The 19,920-nt window shown below is 44.0% G+C and overlaps 1 protein-coding gene and 1 long non-coding RNA gene across 6 annotated transcripts in view; one reads left to right on the top strand and one right to left on the bottom strand.

The window, feature by feature from the left end:
- Nucleotides 1–1,673: 1,673 nt before the first annotated feature.
- On the top strand, nucleotides 1,674–4,196 carry LOC308316356. Its single transcript, XR_013964154.1, has 2 exons — nucleotides 1,674–2,929; nucleotides 3,491–4,196. It is a non-coding gene; the product is annotated as an uncharacterized lncRNA (long non-coding RNA).
- A 1,263-nt stretch (nucleotides 4,197–5,459) lies between these two features.
- Nucleotides 5,460–19,920, bottom strand: part of LOC308314904 (ankyrin repeat and SAM domain-containing protein 1A) — a gene marked incomplete at its 3' end in the record, with an annotated part of 126,906 nt that continues 112,445 nt past the window's right edge. For 4 of the 5 annotated variants that reach the window (XM_080762688.1, XM_080762691.1, XM_080762689.1 and 1 more), the window contains 10 exons: nucleotides 19,772–19,870; nucleotides 18,931–19,077; nucleotides 18,720–18,827; nucleotides 17,823–17,984; nucleotides 16,654–16,791; nucleotides 15,187–15,258; nucleotides 14,918–15,004; nucleotides 13,433–13,570; nucleotides 10,925–11,119; nucleotides 9,777–9,893 (listed from right to left, as the gene is read on the bottom strand). In XM_080762688.1, coding sequence (XP_080618814.1) covers nucleotides 9,777–9,893; nucleotides 10,925–11,119; nucleotides 13,433–13,570; nucleotides 14,918–15,004; nucleotides 15,187–15,258; nucleotides 16,654–16,791; nucleotides 17,823–17,984; nucleotides 18,720–18,827; nucleotides 18,931–19,077; nucleotides 19,772–19,870 — 1,263 coding nt within the window. Of the gene's footprint in view, nucleotides 5,596–9,776; nucleotides 9,894–10,924; nucleotides 11,120–13,432; nucleotides 13,571–14,917; nucleotides 15,005–15,186; nucleotides 15,259–16,653; nucleotides 16,792–17,822; nucleotides 17,985–18,719; nucleotides 18,828–18,930; nucleotides 19,078–19,771; nucleotides 19,871–19,920 lie in introns of those variants that run through there. The other variant, XM_080762690.1, reaches the window with a different exon arrangement.

Here is a 19,920-nt window from a genome sequence, read left to right as displayed (position 1 = left end):
AGCTACAGGTGAGATCCAGATCTGTCCAATCACAGACCAGCTGATCCGCCCATTCCTTGGGAGAACCAATCAACTCCGGTACAGTAGGCGGGCTCTAGACCTGACTAGAACACTGAGCTGCAAATAGAAACACCCAGGCTTCAGAAATTCAGATTAAACACTTAAAATAATGCATTTACTACTATATGACCAGCCAAAACCTGATCACCCTTAGATCTCCATATATGGAGCTGGCCTGTTCGGACATCACAATGATGTTCCGACATCTGCATAGACTCCATATTTGGGCATGGCTGACAAATAACTCCATATATAAAAGGGACACAGACATAACTGGGTGCAGGGCATGCATTTCCAACTTGCATCGTTCCAAGTAGACGGTTGGGCACCGCTGTAGTCTATGTAAATAACCTAATCACCAATCTTATATTGTAAGGAGCAACGACAATATAGTTAGCTTAAAGGAAATATACAGCTTAGAAACAGACTCACAAGTCACAAGTTAACCACTTCAAAACATAGAAGATATAATTTAAATTATATTTGGCTATACTGAAACAAATAGTCTATGAGTAGGCCTACAAAGGCATTAAAATACCATAATTATTTTGTATTATCATTCATTCATACACTTTTGTTTTAATTTGTGGTGAAAAGCTTGATGCCATAACTATATAATGCTAAGAGGTCAAATAAAATCACACCTGTGTGAAGTGAGCAGTGCAACTACTATACATGAATTGTTATAGTTACTGTACTGCGCTCTGTACTGTATTGTAGTACCGTTCTCTGTACTGTACTTTGATTATTTTTGGAAGATATCTTTGAGAAATGACTGAGTTACCGTGTGGAGACCCCCAGGAACGCATCCAGAAGGTCGGCCCGGTTTCAGCGAGCCTTCCCGCGTCCGAAACGGTCGAGAAATGACACAGTCACCGTGTGGGGGTCCCCGGAACATCCAGACCACCGTGTGGGGGTCCCCGGAACATCCAGACCACCGTGCGGGGGTCCCTGGAACATCCAGACCACCGTGTGGGGGTCCCTGGAACATCCAAACCCCCAGGAACACGCCCGGGGAGCTGGCCCTGTTCCGGCGAGCCTTCCCGCGTCCGAAATGGTCAAGGAATGACAGAGTTACCGTGTTGCAGCTTTCCGTGCTCGGACACATTATAGGGACACACATACATACGGACACACATAGCTACGTAATGGCACCGCTCAAAAATGGTTTATCTAATAAACCATAAAATCACAAGATTAGGTGATGTAATGGTGATGTAAAACAAACTGTGCCAACACAAACATTAAACGCCATTAACAATAAAGAGATAATGACATAATGAGGTACATTTTCCCTTCATTGTCAATGGTGTTTACAAAACAAACATTGAACTAAAGACAAACATTAAACCTGGCTGCCCCTCCTAAACAAATTTGTAACTATAGTGCCCTCTGGTGGTCACAGTTACATGTTTAGACCAGATATTCTCAGCTCTTCTATTAGCCAAGAACTTCTGAAAGTTTGTAAATTCTTTAAAAACAATAGTGAATAGTCTCACCTACTGTATGTATATATCAAAGACATGTACAAAATATAGAGACAACAGGTTGGAAGTGATTTATTCCATAGTAGAATAAATCTGATGAAGAATCACAATAAGCAATCATTCTAATTGTGGCATTTATTAGTTGTACAATTATGAAAAATAATCATAAAAAAAGACTGGAAGCCCAAAGATTATTTACAATCTTTTTTTTCTTCTTTTTTCTTTTTTTAATCTGTCGTGAGGTCCCTATTCTGAGTCGTATATCCTCAGTCCATCGTTTTCTTTTCTTTTTTTTATCACAGGGTATTTTAATAATAATGATATGTCAAACTTTATAAGACATACAAGTCTTTTTCTCTCTCTCTCCACAAAATAATGTGACCCCACACCCCCAAAAGAAAACATACGTACATACATACATATACATATATATAGATATCTATAAAAGCAAAACTCATTCAAGTATCAAAATACAGACTGCTAGATTCATATACAGTTTCAATATTCTCATCATCATCATCATCAGTTAAGTACCTCTACCCCTCCATGCTTAGCAATGTGCAAACGCCGGATGGGACCAGGATGGCTGAAGGTGCAAAACCGACACCAAATGAGCTGACAGTGTACCGTAGAGCAGCGATTCTCAACCAGTCCTGTTCGGCCCCCAAATAATTGGCAAAAAAAATAAAAATAAAAATAATATTTGTATGATATATAATCTAACATCAATGTAAAAAGAAAAAACAATATACTCACGTAATAAAAAAATAAAAATAAACGTGAATTTTTTGTTGTGATCGTCGTGGAAACGATAAATAGGAACTTAATAAAGTTACATTGATGCAAAAGCCCAGAACGTATATAGCTCTGAAAATGGAGTATATCATGGACGCAGGGTCCACCCATGTTAAGTGGTCAAGATGGGTGGACCGGAGACTTTCGAAGGTGGGACCTGATCCAGAAAACAAAAGGCCTGAGAACCACTGCCCTTATAGAGTTATACCATACTGACCCCATAAAATAATGTACCATAATAATTACACAAGAGTTCTCCTCGTAATATTACCAGACTATGTACCCACATTACACATCATCAGCTGACTAAAAGAGTACCACTAAAGCCCGGTTTAATACCTCGTCGTACGCCGAAGACATAGCAGATCTACAAACTGACAAGCCGACTGGTAGCCCAGAACTAGACGGAAATAGAATCTGTGCGTTAAGGAACAACACATGCTCTCCTTTCGATGTTGGGAGGTGATATAATTTAGGATCTCTATGTACGGCATCCATATTGGAAAGGAATTGGGCCTCTTCCTTACCAACAATACTACTGATATTGTGCATGTTGGCTCACTGGAAACCCTCTGCTACACCAGTAGGTCTCAAAGTGAAACCCTCTGCTACACCAGTAGGTCTCATAGTGAAACCCTCTGCTACACCAGTAGGTCTCAAAGTGAAACCCTCTGCTACACCAGTAGGTCTCAAAGTGAAACCCTCTGCTACACCAGTAGGTCTCAAAGTGAAACCCTCTGCTACACCAGTAGGTCTCAAAGTGAAACCCTCTGCTACACCAGTAGGTCTCAAAGTGAAACCCTCTGCTACACCAGTAGGTCTCAAAGTGAAACCCTCTGCTACACCAGTAGGTCTCAAAGTGAAACCCTCTGCTACACCAGTAGGTCTCAAAGTGAAACCCTCTGCTGCACCAGTAGGTCTCAAAGTGAAACCCTCTGCTACACCAGTAGGTCTCAAAGTGAAACCCTCTGCTACACCAGTAGGTCTCAAAGTGAAACCCTCTGCTACACCAGTAGGTCTCAAAGTGAAACCCTCTGCTGCACCAGTAGGTCTCAAAGTGAAACCCTCTGCTACACCAGTAGGTCTCAAAGTGAAACCCTCTGCTGCACCAGTAGGTCTCAAAGTGAAACCCTCTGCTACACCAGTAGGTCTCAAAGTGTGGTCCAGGGACCACCATGGTTCCCCAAGGGGGTTCCAAATGTCCCCTTACGGATGTGTAACTCTGCTACACTAAACATAACAGAACCTTTATTAGTATCATTGGTAACGCCTGTGAAGTAAGTTCACGTAAGTTAGGAAGCCCCATTTCTTTCCAATATGGCTGCTGACTGTGCAGAGCCTATATTGACATTATTCAGAACTTCTGAGTGATGTCCCAGGTTAGGGGGGGGGACTTTCCAGAGCCATCTGAGCAGCCTTCTGCTGGGTGGTGGAGCCGTGATATGCCATTTCTCTGAATGAACAACTCCCCCCCTTTACCTACTGTGATTACCTAACAAGACAGCTTGTAGATCTGCTATTTTTGGGGCACACGCGAGTCCATCGTATGAGGAAGTATTAAAACTCAGGCATAAATGTCAACATACTGGTAGATATATAGAATCATGCTGTGTTCTATTAGCTCAGCAGCTAAAAATAAAAGAAGAAAATCTACTATAATCTGATTGGCCTGCATAGCAGGTTTGGCATCGGTACATCATCGCTCTAGAGATTAACTGCACACAACAAAAACAAAGTAGTTTTGGTGAAGGAAGAGAATTAGTTAATCCTACACCCGATTCAATTCCAGCATTTAAAACAAGATTAAAACATACAAGAAAACGACATTTTCAAAAATCAAATTAAAAAAAGAAAGCCACCAAAAGTGGTCTCTGTGTAGTGTCACATTTCTGTGCCCCCCCCCCCCCCCTCCCTCCCTCCCATCCCTCCCGATCAGCCCTCATTAACGACCCACACTGACCATCACAGTTGTAAAATGCGGATTAAAGATGTTTTTTGTAGTACCAGAGATTATAACGAAGCCAGCCGAGGCTGCTTTATCGTTGCTGTCGGGCAGAAACCTCTCAAATTATATAACTTTTGTGTTGTTTTCTTTGTAGATTAACGAACGCCCTACTTGATGACGCCACAGTATAACGCCAGGGCTCCAACGGGCGCGTCAGCGTCGCGTCTCCGTCACCGTCACCGCCAGGGAATGTTCCATTTTTAAATCGATGAAGGGTGGCTCCACTGCCCGCGCTGCGTTGCGTTGCGTTGCGTTGCGTTGCGTTGCGTGACTGCATTAAAATTGCCCCGGTTTGGTTTTTTACGCACGCGACGGAAGCCACGGAAGTAGCAAATGCACAAACTCACTTCTGAAAAGTACCAGTTGTGGACATAGTGAGGTTTCCAGCAGACAGAGACGATATCTTCCATCGGAACAGAATATAAAACGTTTAGAGTTTTAGTGTCGCGTACGAGAAAAGAAAACCCCCTTTCTGACACATACTGTGGAACTTGTTAAGAGGCAATAATCACCGTCTCATGGAATGGATATACATACTACAGTTGCATGACACACTCATGCAAAAACAAACAAAAAATAACCAACTAATGAATCCTTTAAAAAGACACTAGATGTCTGCATTGTTGAACATTGATCATCACATTGTTTGCAGTGGCATGGAAGCTGAAAAAGGTGTGTGTGTGTGTGTGTGTGTGTGTGTGTGTGTGTGTGTGTGTGTGTGTGTGTGTGTGTGCATATTTAGAGTTCAAGGGGTTAAGGGTTATAGTTATGCCCGATTCATACGTACCTGCAGTCGTGCACTGGTGTCGTGCACTGGTGTCGTGCCCCCTGTGCCATTTCCGTTGCATGACACCGGCATGAAACTGAATAAAACTCGAGGTTAAAAACAGCAACCAAAAAAAAGCTTGGAAAAAGGCATTTTTGGAAAATTACCATCCTAAGAATTTGATACCCACACAGGTATAGCAATATAAACGTGTGTGTGTGTGTGTGTGTGTGTGTGTGTGTGTGTGTGTGTGTGTGTGTGTGTGCGCGTGTGTGAGAGAGAGAGTGTGTTTTAGATGGATGGACTAGATACGATGCAGGACAGGACAGAGACCAGCAGAGGTCTCCAGAGCTCTGCATCCTTCCTCGTGGTCATGTGATGCGACATGGTGATGCGTACAGTAGGTGACCGTCATGGCCGCCCCTGTCCTCTCACAGCGCTGGGGTTTTTTTTGTTTTTGTTTTGGCCACAGTGTCGCTCAGCTACAGGGGGAGATAGAGGAGGCACACAGACAGACACACAGGCACACAGACCGTGGAGTTAAAAAAAAAGAAACGCTTGGTAACACTTTACTTAAAACCCCATTAAAACATGAGGCCCGATTCCACACAAATGCCTTCTAAAGTAGTTCTCGCACTTTCACAGATTTTTCACGCCAACATCTAAAATGACACAGATGCTGTCCTTGGTCTTAATGGGTTAAAGGTCAGGTCCATAATGCATTAGAATTGCATTTTTAACGCATTATTTATAACTAGGGATGACCCCATCAGATTTGTTTTGACTCCCGATGATCCCATTCCGATTATTTGAAAATGACGTTATATTTATAGGTTTGTCATACATAATTATAAACATTTATAACGAGTCTTATAATGCCTTATAATAAGTGCATTATAATTAGGGGTTGTCCCGATCCGATCATGTGAGCGGAAGTCAGGGCCGACATTCATAACAAGCGATAAACAATAAATGTATTATAATTCACTAGATGATACATTAGAAATATAGACCCAACCTTAATAATATAAAGTCTTACCAAATGCTTCATACACAAACTGGTTGAACAAAACGGCCATGAATGCCAAAGTGATGTTTTTTGTTTGTTTTCTTTTTGTTATGTTTTCCCCAGCAGGTAATATTTAACTTAACTTAAGTTAAATATTGCCTTGGTAGGGCTCTACAAAAAACAAAAGAGGCATTGATAATAACGATGCACACACACACACACACACACACACACACACACACACACACACACACACACACACACACACACACACACACACACACACACACACACACACACACACACACACACACACACACACACACACACACACACACACACACACACACACACACAAGGCATTTGTTGTGGGGAAAAAAAAGTAAGAAGAGAAATGAAAGAGAAGATGTAAAGATTATATACCACTCTGCTTACAGTACAGTACAGTACACTGTACGCAGGGTTATTCAAGGTGTCCACTTCTCTGTCTGCTATCCAAGGACCATATAAACATGGTGGCCATTTTGCTCTGAGCAGTGATTCTCAAACGTTTCAGGCAGCGAACCCCCCCCAAAGAAAACATATATTTGAACTGAGAAGGCGTTACATTTTGTTTGACTTGGTTCCACAGATAAGTATTGTGAATATTAACAGATCTACAAGCTTGTAGATTTGGCTATTTTCAATATCTTTGGTCTTTCATAGATACTGTTTGACAATTTGGCCAATGTTGAGTTGACCATATCTTATAGTATAGACCATGATCATGATCTAGAATAGATCAACTATTTTTGAAATGCTTTTAAAAACTGGTAAAATGTTTGTCTTCTACAGTATATTATAGCAGAGACACAAAAAAACCCTGCAAAATGGCCACCATAGGAATATGGTCAATTCTATTCCCTCAGTGATGCTAACATCATTATCTCCAAACAAAGATGTGATGCTAACATCATTATCTCCAAACACAGATGTGATGCTAATATCATTAGCTCCAAACAGACTGGTATCACAGTGCTAGAATCTTACTGTAGTGGTCGTGGGCGTGTCTCAGAGCCTCTGCCCCTCCCCCGGCCAAGGAGGGCGGTATCTTAGGCCTGTGTATTTTAGGCTATAGTCTTTAAGATGTTTTGCGCTTATAGTGTCCGTTCCTTTGTGGGAAATCTGGGTTTGAATCCCAGGCGTGACCATTAGCGCCCTCTTTGGCAGCTCGACGTAGTGCGGAGAGGCCAGTGGAGAACAGCGAGTATTCCCATTCCCACACGCTATGAATCCTCAGTCAACTGTAGCCAGCCAGCAGGGAGACTTCAGTGTTTTTACAGTATGGGGCCTGGTTCACGTGTTTTTGGCGTTTTCCCTGTATTGATGATCGATGTCCAGCTGATGCATAGAGCAACGGCATCGTTTAGTTTTTTCTCCTCCGCCCGTTGGGGGCTACAGGTCGTGCGGTGGGTTCTCTGCTACGGTGTAGTCCTATTTTTTTGTAGGAAGTCCAGAGATTGGAACGGGGAAAAAAACCCCTCTCAGAGCGGCCATCGCCTAACCCTAACGGAATAGAACAAGGGGGAAAAAAGCACCAGAAGAAGAAGAAGAAGGTTTGACTAAATGTGAGTCACATGAACACAGTGGAGGACGGGGGGACGGACCATCCTGGGATTGGATGACCCGGTCAGCAGGGAACAGGCTCTATGCACTGGGCCCTTCCCTACAACCATCACAGGTCATAGCAATTATTATGACTAAGGCTCTGTTCCATTTATTGTGGCACAATGGTTCTCAAAGTTTTTATTTATTTATTTTATTCCAAAGACCCCCCCCCCATAACTCTTGAGTGTACAAATGGAACCAAATGGACTCTAAGGGCCGATTCATACTCCTATTTTACCGCTGTTTCGGTGCTGTAGTGCCGAAATGATTTCGGCTCGTCAGAAATTTTCAGTAGCACCGAAGAGCCGACTTTAGGACGGTACCCCCCCCCCCCCCGAACCACAAACCACACATTGTAGGCTCTACAGAGCCGAACCGACTTTTATTTGGCTCTAAAATAAGAGTATGAATCGGCCCTTAGTTACAGGTCCATTTGGTTCCATTTGTACATTCTCAGAGTTACACACCTGTATGTGCGGGCCATTAATTGGAACCCACTCAAGGACACTTTGAGACCCACTGGGGCAGCACAGTGTTTCCACTAGTGAGCCAACATGCACAACAGCAGCACCCTGACTCCATTTGACCATGAATGGAACAGAGCCTCCATTACTATCATCAGTAACACAGTAGGAAGAGGCCCAATAAGTTATTTCCAAAATGGCTGCAGAGCATCATAGAGCCTAGTACACGGTTTAACTTTGAAGGAAGGAGTGTTGTGTTTGGTAGTTCAATCACACCAGTGAAGGAGAGGTCCATAGAGGTCCAACTCTCCAGTCTGTCTGTCTGTCTGTCTGTCTGTCTGTCTGTCTGTCTGTCTGTCTGTCTGTCTGGGGACATTCCAGCCAGAGGACACTAGACTAGACGCCGGTTTCATCCAAACTCTCTCATGTTGATAGGAGACACAAAACCCCCTTTTTTTTATTGATGGATTTGGTATCCAGGAAACAAAGTTCATGTGGTTTTGTTCCACATTATTATTGTCTATATCTATGGTTTACAGTGTGTTATTATTGTACAGACTATACTATCTAACAGAGCTCATGGAGGTTTGGGGGGGGGGGGGGGCGTGGGGGGGGGGCGTGGCTGAGCAATGGTCTTTGCAGGTGCAAACTAAACTATCAGTATTGAGTTTGTGAGACGGGACGCAAGGAAAGGAAAGGTATGTTTACCCAGGGTAACTGGACTAAGCTCAAGAACTTGTTTACAGCCAGGCCCTGCTCATAGAACATTTCATGGTAGGGGGGTTCAATGCCTTGTCCAAAGGGCACTTCAGCGGTGTTCATTTTAACGTGCCGGTCCGGGCATACGAACTAGCGACCTTCCGATATCAAGAGCGCTCCGCAAACCGTTCGGCCACCGCTGCCCAAGTAGCGCAATGCACCATGAACAATGAAGACGGAACATCCAAATGTTGTATTTTTCAAGCTATACCGAGCCACAGAAACTGCCAAATGAAGCCGGTGAAGTTGTAGTTAAATCCACCACGGTGCTTTATCGAGCGTCTACAAACACACCGTGTTGGTGGGGAGGAAGCCGGGCGGGAAGGGTACTCCTATGTGCTGGGGGTGGAGCCCGTCAGCGGGGAGTGTTGGGCGGGAGGCCGTAGGACAGAGGCTCTACGTACGTCCTCCCGGTGGGGGCTCCTTCACTGGGAGGTGAGTCAGTAGGACAGCGGAGTCGAAACCCGGACATGTGTGTGGGGAGGAATCATTAATTGGCACCTAACGACAGGACAGGACAGGGGGGGACATCGACCCAGAGTGTCCAGCAGTAAAAAGGCACACAGCAGGAAGAGAAGGAGAGGACAGGACAGGACAGGACGGTGGGAGCTCAGGGAGGCCCGTCAGGAAGGTGAGAAGGTAGCAGAGAGTTGGACAGGACAGTACAGGACCGTGGGAGGCCTGTCAGGAAGGTGAGAAGGTAGCAGAGAGTTCGTCAGGAAGGTGAGAAGGTAGCAGAGAGTTCATCAGGAAGGTGAGAAGGTAGCAGAGAGAGGTCCAGGCATCAGAATATGGTGGTTTCATACTTAGTGCTGATAGTGCGTTTGGAGTCCTTGGGGTCGACCAACCACGTGGCGCTGCCCTGAGACTGACCGTCTGTCTCCTGGTCCACACCGTCCCCCTGACACACACACACACACACACACACACACACACACACACAATATGAAATACGATGTTCATTAAATCAAGTTTGCGCGCAAAACTTTTAATGCAGTTCTTTAAAAAAGTTTTTTTTTTTAATACCACAAAGGGTAAAATAGCCAGGGCTTAATTGGTTAACCAGATAAATTGATTTATAAATATATAATATATATTTATTTAAAAAAAATAAGTTGATTCTCGTTAGAACAGTCGGTAAGAACATAATAAATGAACATTAAGACACTACTTTGATACGCCACAAGAGGGCTCTCAAGTCAATTGCAACATGGAGTTCTATAGTAGGTCTAACCTCACTTCCAATATTAATGTCACACACAGATGTGTAGAGGTGGTTTTCAACCCTTTTCATATCAAGGTCCATCTGAGCCATGCTGACCATTTGAATAGATTTAGCCTCTCAGACGCAGTATTGATGTTACCATAGGAGATAATAGACAAACGTTGATGAAAAAGACTTGTGTGTAGTCTTGTAAATTACATAATGCAGATGTTTAACAATAATCTCACTCTTTTACCCTCTCAAGACTCAAAGAGTAATGCAATAAAGACCTATAAGGGTCCATTTGGTTACTAACTCTTCATTTATCTGCAGGGGACCACCTGGAACCTCGTCAAGGATCACTGGTTGAGAACCACTGGCGTAGAGTATTTATTTTAGAGCGGTGCTCAGCCAATCAGACTGGAGCTATCTGTTTTAGAATGCACCTCTCTGACGTTGTGCACAATCAACTCCACTTAAAGCCATTTTTACCTGAGATCAGATTCTAAAAATGTCTTCTACATCCTGACAGTTTTCTGAAAAATCTATGTTTCTATGTCAGTCGTTCTTTGATTTTTCAAAAATAGCAGACCTACAAGCTCGTAGCGCGCCACTCGGTGGCGTGCTACGAGCTTGTAGATCTGTTATTTTTCAAAAGCTAAAGCATAGCGTAATGCTAACACCAAAAGGGGTTCCCGCCCCAGAATGGGTTTTAAAGCCCAACTCACCCCTGACTTGCGTCCACTGCCGCTGCCTCTGGGTCTGGGCGTGGGCCGACCCGACCTGCTCTCCATGAGGTCCGCGGAGCCCGGTACCGCCGGGAGGCTCTGCTGCTGCTGCTTGGTTCTCTGGGCCTGCAGAGCCAGCTGATAGGCCACCTCGAACGCCTGGCCCAGCGTCAGGATGATCTCATAGGTCAGGTTCTGGAAGAGGAGAATGGAGTTCTCATCAGTATTGTTGTGCATAGACGTATTAAAAGGATAGAGACTAATTACAAAGAAGAAAAACAACAAAAAAAGTGTTGTAACCTGCCGTTGTTTTTCTATTGTTTGGCCCAAAACATGTGTTCATCGTCATGATTTGTCACGACAAGAGTTGGCTTTGTCCGCTGCGTAAACGTCTGGTGTTTTACCCCTTCAGGCCGGGAACCCATTTTGGTGTTTTACCCCTTCAGGCCCGGAACCCATTTCGGGGTTCTGTACAGTACCGTATGTACAGTATTCAAAAATGTAAAAAAATAATAATAATGATGCTGCTATATAAATATTTGAAGTTTTTCAGAGGCGTTTTTAGAATGGGCCTCAGGCCTAAATGGGTTACGGTATGTATGACTGAGGTTTCCACCAGACAAGACGATTTAGTAAAGACTAAAACACTCTACACACCTCTATTTACTAAAAATACATCAAAACTCTGTCCTCTTGTTCCGTTAAGGCTCTGGGATGTCTGTCTGTGTGTACGGTACGCAGAGAGAGAGGTGCGGAGAGGAATGTTGACACTGCTGCGTCTGTCTGGGGGAGGTTCTCGATCAATAATAGCTACAGGCTGATCGATATACCGTTTCAAACAGCTGATGCTATCTCGGGGCTGCTATCCTCCGTTAACCTCTGCATGGCTGTCACCTGACCACGGCAGTTACACACACGCCACACAGAGGACACGCCATACACAGAGTATATCGTCTCTGTCGTGTTGGAAACCTCACGTGTCCAAAACTGTTCTGTTCTGTACCATTCTGGACGGGAAGTCGGGAACCCCTTTTGGTGTTTTAACTAAGCATTATGTTATACTTTAGCAATTGAAAAATAGCAGATCTACAAGCTTGTAGGTCTGCTATTTTTGAAAAATCGTAAAAATGCGGCACAAATCTTTGAATATATATTCTTTCAAAGCGAACTTCTTTTTTTTTTTTTCGACGTCAGGCCTAAAGTAGAAAATCGTGAAGCGATGCATTTTGTTGAGCTTGTGGATCTGCTACTTTGTATGCTTGTATTATTTATTACATTATGATTGTATTACTGTATTGTTGTATTGTTCTTTCTGCTTTGGCAATGTAAACGTATGTTTTCTCATGCCAATAAAGCCCTTTGAATTGAATTGAATTGAATTGAATTGAATTGAATTGAATTGAATTGAATTGAATTGAATTGAATTGAATTGAATTGTATGCTTTTGTGTGACACTGTGTAGTATGATCAAGTAGGACATTAATTTACAAAAACAAAAGGAGATAAGAGGTTTTGGCCCCGACGATATAGCAGGAATAAACTACTGGGGAAATGGAGCCTTTGTGTTAGCCTGTGGCCTGGGCTGATCCTGCCTCTCTGTCTGTATGTAATGTTATAGTGGCAGATTAGTAGGCTTAACGATCAGAACTCGAGGCAGGATACGGTGAAAGGTATTTGAGGATTATCTTCTCGAGCACATAGAAAGGCACTTTGAGTAGAGAGTCCCCAGTGGAGCGTGAAACATCTCAGAGATAAGAGGGTGTAGAGATGGAGGTGATGAAAACCGAGCGGCCATGCATACTGCAGTAAGAGGGTGTAGAGATAGAGGTGATGAAGACCAGCCATATCCCAGCGCAGCTACACTTCACCCACCCCTATCGCACAGCGCAGTGGTATATTAGTATCACAACGCGAGGCTAGACCGGCCATGCAGACTGCAGGCCAATATATCCATTGATTTCTCAATATATGATGGCATTAAGAGTGCGAGTAATGCCAGTCTATGCCCTTTCCGATGCCACGTCATTTATCACATATTTTTCATTTACAGTTTTAAATGCTTCAGTTGCTGTTGCACTACCGCTGCACTACACTAAACTTGTAGCTGCACGTTAACAATTATTATATTTTTATGGTCAAGGACCCCCATAGTCTTAGTCTTTTGAACAAACCATTTAGATTTAGTCCTATTTAGTAGAGTCACAGACCAAGGTTCTGTGACCATCCTCTGGCAAGGATGTTTTGATGATTGATTTGACCTCTATGGACCCTTTATAAAAGATTTAGCCCCCAGGTCCCTCGCAAAAATCCCGGCATTTTTTGCTGAAATTATTTTGTCTTAGTCGACAAAATATCAAAATCTTAAGTCTTTTAGTCTTAGTCGAGACAATTAACACTGCCCCGAATGTCCCTGGACCCCACTAGATTTCTTTACTTACACCGGTCCGGTACTCCATACCGGTAATTGGGAAGGGAAAATGCTATGGGCAGAAGAACTCCAGTTCTTACCACGTCTACGGTGCTGAACACGTGACAGTAGTGGTGGCTGGTCTGCAGGTCCTTGGTGATGTACGCAAACGTGCACAGGTCCTCCGGGTCCTGAGCCGCGCACGAGATGTTCCGGATCTCGTGCTCCGCGATGATGTTCTGTAACGGAGGGGTGGAGTCATGGGTAACTTGACAATAACAGAATATGGTTCCATGATGCACGTCCCACTGGGAGGAGACCCCGGGGCAGACCAAGGCGCAGTTGGAGGAAAAACACTCACTGGCCTTGGAACGTCTCGGAATCCCCCAGGAGGAAGTCACTAATGTTGCTCTGGAGAGGGAAGTCTGGAGCACTCTGGTGGAGCTGTTGCCCCCGCGACCCGACTACGGATAAGCGGTTGAAGATGGATGGATGGATGTAAGTAATGTGTAAACTATGATATTGTTGCTGTCGGGCAGAAACCTCTTATGTCCGTATTCTGACTTGTTTTTTCATACTACTTGATCATACTATTACTACAGTGTCACGCAAAAACATCAAAATAATCAGATCTTGAGCTTGTGGATCAGCTTCTTTTGCTATTTTTTTTTAAATTATAATCCTGAAAAGTAACAGTTATTATGGACATATGCGGTTTCCACCTGAGAGCAACGACCTAAGCTGTGAATAATGATATTGGTGAAAGACGCAACGCTCTCTCCATGAGGTGTTTTTATTGGTTTATTTGATAGCATCGATATCAGCACACTATTAAAACTCGCCGACATAAAACTAAAGGCTGCAATGAAACGTAGTGGTGCGTGAAAGACAGAGACTGAAGTCAGGGAAATGGGAGGTGAGAGCAGAGAGGCGTTTGAGTCGTTTGAAACCGTCTAGCGCTGAATACACAGGTGTTACCAATCATACTAATGAAGGCTCTGTTACATTTTGTGTAATCTCTCAAGAACAGATTGTGAGCTGCGCTACTGAATCTGTCGGCAGGGGCATTCAGAATGTGTGTATACATTATTAGTGTAATGAAAGCATAGGCCACAGGAAGAGGAGGGCTGAGGGCGGACCAAATGGGCCAACATCCTGTTATCCACGTTCTATTGGGGCGGAGCCCGCAGAGGCAAATTCAAGGAAACAAAAAGCTGAGGGCACTGTCCTTTACTTTATTTGAGGATGGGTTCCCATTATTGCATTTTGTGTAGCACAAGTGGTTCTCAACCTTTTTAATTTCAAGGAATAACTCATAACTCTGAGAGTGTACAATTGGAACCAAAGAGTTGGAACCAGAGTTACTCACCCGTAAGGGTCCATTTGGAACCCCCTCAAGGAACCGTGAGAGTACCTGGACCACACCCACTGTCCAGAGTGTTTCCAGTGAGCCAACATGCACAATATCAGCATCCTGACTCTGACCAGAATGGAACAGAGCCTTCATTACTACCTTCACCTGTGAAGGAAGTATAAGGAAGAGGCAGCATAGCAGCTCATCCCCAGTGGTCAGCTTGTGGACTGACCTTGTTGGCAGCGTCGATGAACTTCACCCCCTTGTAGGTGATGGACAGCACGATGGTGGGAACCTTCCTCATCTGCTCTGTGGATCTCTGGAGGAGGACAGAGGACAACAGAGACATCTGTGTCTAAAGACAACATGTCACATGTTGGTTCACTTAGATGAACATGATTTATCTTTATTTAGATACGCCTCAAGCCTTTTCAAGTCAAGGACCCTTAAATTGATATGTATTTGGGCCGCGGACCGACCCAGAACAGAAGTGTGACCTACCCTCATCTTGGAGCAGGCATCCTGTGTGGACTCAGTACCTCGGAGGTCTTTGATCAGCATAGAGCCCAGGTACTGGAAGGACAGGAGACAGAGACATTGGTAAATGGTGCATTCATATAGCGCCTTTATCCAAGTGCTTTACATAGATTGTGCATTACATTCACCCATTCACACACACATTCATACACCGATTGCGGCGGAAGCCATGCAAGGTACCAACCAGCACATCGGGAGCAATTTGGGGTTCAGTGTCTTGCCCAAGGACACTTCGACATGTAGACAGGAGGAGGAGCCGGGATTCGAACCGCCGACCCACGGATCATTGGACGACCTGCTCTACCTCCTGAGCCACAGTCGCCCTATATTGAGAAATACTGCTACTATTTCTCAAACAGTGGGTCGGGACCCATTTGTGGGTCACAGACTATTTTTCATGGGTCACGACTCAAGTAGAAATCCCATGTCTTTTCATACATACATTTTTTTTTTCTTCATAAAAACTCACTAGGTCGCACGCACAGTGTAACCTTGCAACAGCTGTGGCCCTCGGCAACAATGTAGTCTAGTATGCTAAATTTGAGACTGTTAATTTAAAAACATGAATGCAATTAGGTGCATCTCGGGGGGTAAATGAGTGCTCAAAGTTTTGGGGACCGCCTGACGGCTCTAAACTCAGCTCTGTAGTTTACAAATAATTTCAAGGACTCCAGTTTGAGATGCAATAGGCCAGTGGTCCTTTGTTTTGAAAACAGTCACATTGTGACGCGTTGTAAGCTTGTAGATCTGCCGTTTTTCAAAAATCCTATCAACATACAATGTAATGTACAAAATGGAACCAAGTGGACCCATACAGTCCCCAAACGGGGATGAAAATAAATTGGCTACACAAACACAATGCCACATGTCGTGAGTTTGTAGATCTTCTATCTTGGCTAATCATCGTGCAGTTTATCGTATGAGAGAGAGAGAGAGGGGAGTACATTACATTGAGAGAGAGAGAGAGAGAGAGAGAGAGAGAGAGAGAGAGAGAGAGAGAGGGGAGTACATTACAGTGAGAGAGAGAGAGGTGTACATTACAGTGAGAGAGAGAGAGAGGTGTACATTACAGTGAGAGAGAGAGAGGGGTGTACATTACATTGAGAGAGAGAGGTGTACATTACAGTGAGAGAGAGAGAGAGAGGGGTGTACATTACATTGAGAGAGAGAGGTGTACATTACAGTGAGAGAGAGAGAGGTGTACATTACAGTGAGAGAGAGAGGGGTGTACATTACAGTGAGAGAGAGAGAGGGGTGTACATTACATTGAGAGGAGTACATTACAGTGTGAGAGAGAGAGAGAGGTGTACATTACAGTGAGAGAGAGAGAGAGGGGTGTACATTACAGTGAGAGAGAGAGAGGTGTACATTACAGTGAGAGAGAGAGAGAGGTGTACATTACAGTGAGAGAGAGAGAGGGGTGTACATTACATTGGCTTCATAACCGCAGGATTCAAAGATGAGTTTCTCGGGTTGATGGTGCCAGTTCTGGACCGGAGCGCACGGCGCCGCCAGGCTGGGAGGCCGTAGCGTCAGGCGGGGTTCCCGGTACCGCTCCTCATAGCGCTCCTGTTGGGAGGGGGCACAAAATATGACATGACGTCAGGCGCAGCTGCTGGGTCACAACATTTCCTTTCATTCATTACACTGTTTTTATCATCATCATTTATTTAACTCACGACCATATGATCACATGGTTTGGAGCACAGGTTCATAAAAGTATACAATCGAAAGTATACAATACATTACAGATTACACGATATACATAGACATATCGGAAGGCTTTCCCTACAGTGGAAGAACATTTTTCTGAAAAGCACCCAATTTATAGATTACTTTTTGTTTTTCAGATTTTAGTAATGCAATTCATTTAAACATAGAAGGGTGGGTAAAAAAATAAATTGGCAGGTATTTTTGCTTGAGATTCATAATGCTAGTATTCTTACATTCCAACAAAACATGATACTCATCTCCAATTCTGGCTTCATTACATAGGTTACAAATCCTCTGACTTCTTTCCAGTCCTTTATATCTACCGATGACCTTTGGAATTCTTGTTGTTTAGCCTAAAGTTGCAAATAGTTTGTCTACACATAGGAGGTATTTTTCTAATTTGAACTCTTGTTTGTATTCAACATAGATGTCACATGATGTCATACTATTGAGTTAACTTTATTATTCTTATAGTTTAGGTTTGTTCAGGCTTCAGACATCAGGATATCAGGATACTTTTCAAACTGGCAGCATAATTACAATATATATTGTGATGAATATCGATCAATATGGATTATTTTAATTGTTTTAACATACAGTAGGGAATATGTACAGTACAACCTCACTCAGGTGATGGAGCATCATTCATGACACGCACCTGATCAACGTGATCATGATAAGATGATCATAATTAACCCATTTTGACCCGAGATCAGATTATAAAAAATGTCTTCTAGATCCTGACAGTTTTCTGAAAAAGCTATGTTCCTACAAGCTCGTAGCGCGCGCTATGAGCTTGTAGTTCTGCTATTTTTTAATAGCTAAAGCATAACATAATGCTAGCACCAAAAGGGGTTCCCGCCCAAAAATGGGTTAATGAGACATACGTGAGATCTGTGTCGGTCGCTGCGGACTCTCTGGGCGATCTCGTAGTCAGTGTGTTTCCTGGTGGGTTCTATAGGGGGCAGCAGAGGGTCCATGGAGCGCCCCGAGTAGGAGTCCAACTGACTGAGAGGAGAGGAGCTCTGAGACCCTGGGAGGTCCTGAATCTGGAGGGGTAGTAGAGGGTTATCACACCTTGATCAATGCCATAAAAGTTCTATAGACCCATTCAGAAACGGGTCTCATGGTCACAGGCAACGTATTTCCTGTAGGCGGAGACGAACTAGGAAAACAACCGCACACTGTCTTCAAATGCAGTGACCAACTTTTATTTACAGGGAAATAGCAACGTTTCGGCCTATGCGGCCTTCATCAGGCTATCTTTATGTAGGCGGAGACAACATATCTGCGGTTTCCCCACACCTCCTTCTACTACAGTGAATGGAAAAGTGACTGATGTTAGTCTGCCTCAAACGTTTTTTTACTAACACTAACATTACAAAGATGCCCAGAACATCGTGATGAACCTGTGTAGTTTATGGCTGCTCCAACAGTAGTGGCAACATAAAAAAATAAAATAAAACGAAAATATCTACCGCGGTGGCTGAGACCAGAGCCATTGAGTAATGGTTGAGACAACGCATTGGAAGGTCCTGAAAGATACATAACGTCAGTCTTACCCAATACCCAATCTTTCTGTTTTATGAACACAAGGCTGCTGTACTTTATACCTCATACTTTAATGCTTAGTATGAGGTATAAAGTACAGCAGCCATCTTTGCTACTTTTGCCTACTGAATACCGAAGACGAACAGTTTTGCTCATACGGTGTGAGGTTTCCACCCGACAGTAACAATGTGAAAGGAGTTCTGGTTCTGAAGACAGAAGGAAGTTCTCCTCACCCTGATCTGGGACAGACGTGGAGGCTTGACCGGAGCCTCCTCGTATGGCCGCTCCGCTAACGAGGCGATGATGCGTTTCCTGTGTCCCAGCAGGGTGATCTTTAAGACCTGCCGTGGAGGAGAGAGAGGGATTGAAACCAACAACGTACATTCAGCCACTCATCTGCATAACGGTGTGATCATGTGACCGTAAAGTGGTCATGTGACTCACGTTGACGATCTCCAGCTCCCACAGGTTCTTCACACAGTCCAGAGAGCGGTAGCCGCTGGACAGGAAGTTGCTTAAATACTCCTGGAGGCCCAGCGAGTCCAACCAGGACGACAAGGAGCCGCTGCCGTCGCAACCCACGCCTTTCACCTGCAGGGGGAGACAAAAACACTGTTAAAACACCACTCTTAGTATACTTTGGCCAACACAAATCTAAACTTTCCCAAAATAGCAGATCTACAAGCTCACAGAAGCCAAATTGTTTCTCAAATGTGATCTTTAGGACTGACTGTCCCCAATGTATTAAAAACTGAAAATGCATCATAATCAAGCTCAGTTCCCTGTTCTATGATCCTCACAAAGCACTGCTTTCATAGTAAAATGAGAAAGTAAATCAAATCAGTTGCATTCATTTCTTATCATAGTCTTCTCAGGTATTATTTCATTACAGCCACACAGAAGACACACAGAGGTTTGCCCTCTGCCTACCACCTGACTTGAAAACCCCTGTTTTTAGAGTCCACTTTTCTTTTATCCAGTTTTGGGGAGAGGGGTAGGAGAGGGGTAGGAGAGGGGTAGGTGAAAGTTGACCACAGGCGATTTCACTTTACCTGCTGATCAATAGTGAAGAGAAGACGCAGGCTTGCGCTCGTGGGCCCTCGATACGCGCCAATGCACTCGCAGTGCATTGTGGGACTTGTAGTATTATGGTGGTCCGTGCAATATACCAGAGGGCCAGTTCTAATACTAATTAAATATCATCCGGCGGGCCAAAGATAATTCATTCACGGGCCTGATTTGGCCCCCGGGCCTTGAGTTTGACATACTGTAGAGGGTTCCTCACCTTGGGCAGGGAGCGCGCTGCATGCAGGATCTTCCTACGATGACCTGGATCTGTGATCCCGATCTCCCTCAGGTCCTGGTCCTCCATCACATTACAGCCCTGGAGACACAACAAACAATGCATTACTGGAACACATCGTCACATTATAA

Source organism: Protomyctophum bolini, assembly GCF_963924005.1.
Source record: "Protomyctophum bolini genome assembly, chromosome: 5".
NCBI classification, from domain to species: domain Eukaryota; kingdom Metazoa; phylum Chordata; class Actinopteri; order Myctophiformes; family Myctophidae; genus Protomyctophum; species Protomyctophum bolini.
Note: the sequence above shows the minus strand (reverse complement) of the source record. Positions and strands in the feature narration are given on the sequence as shown.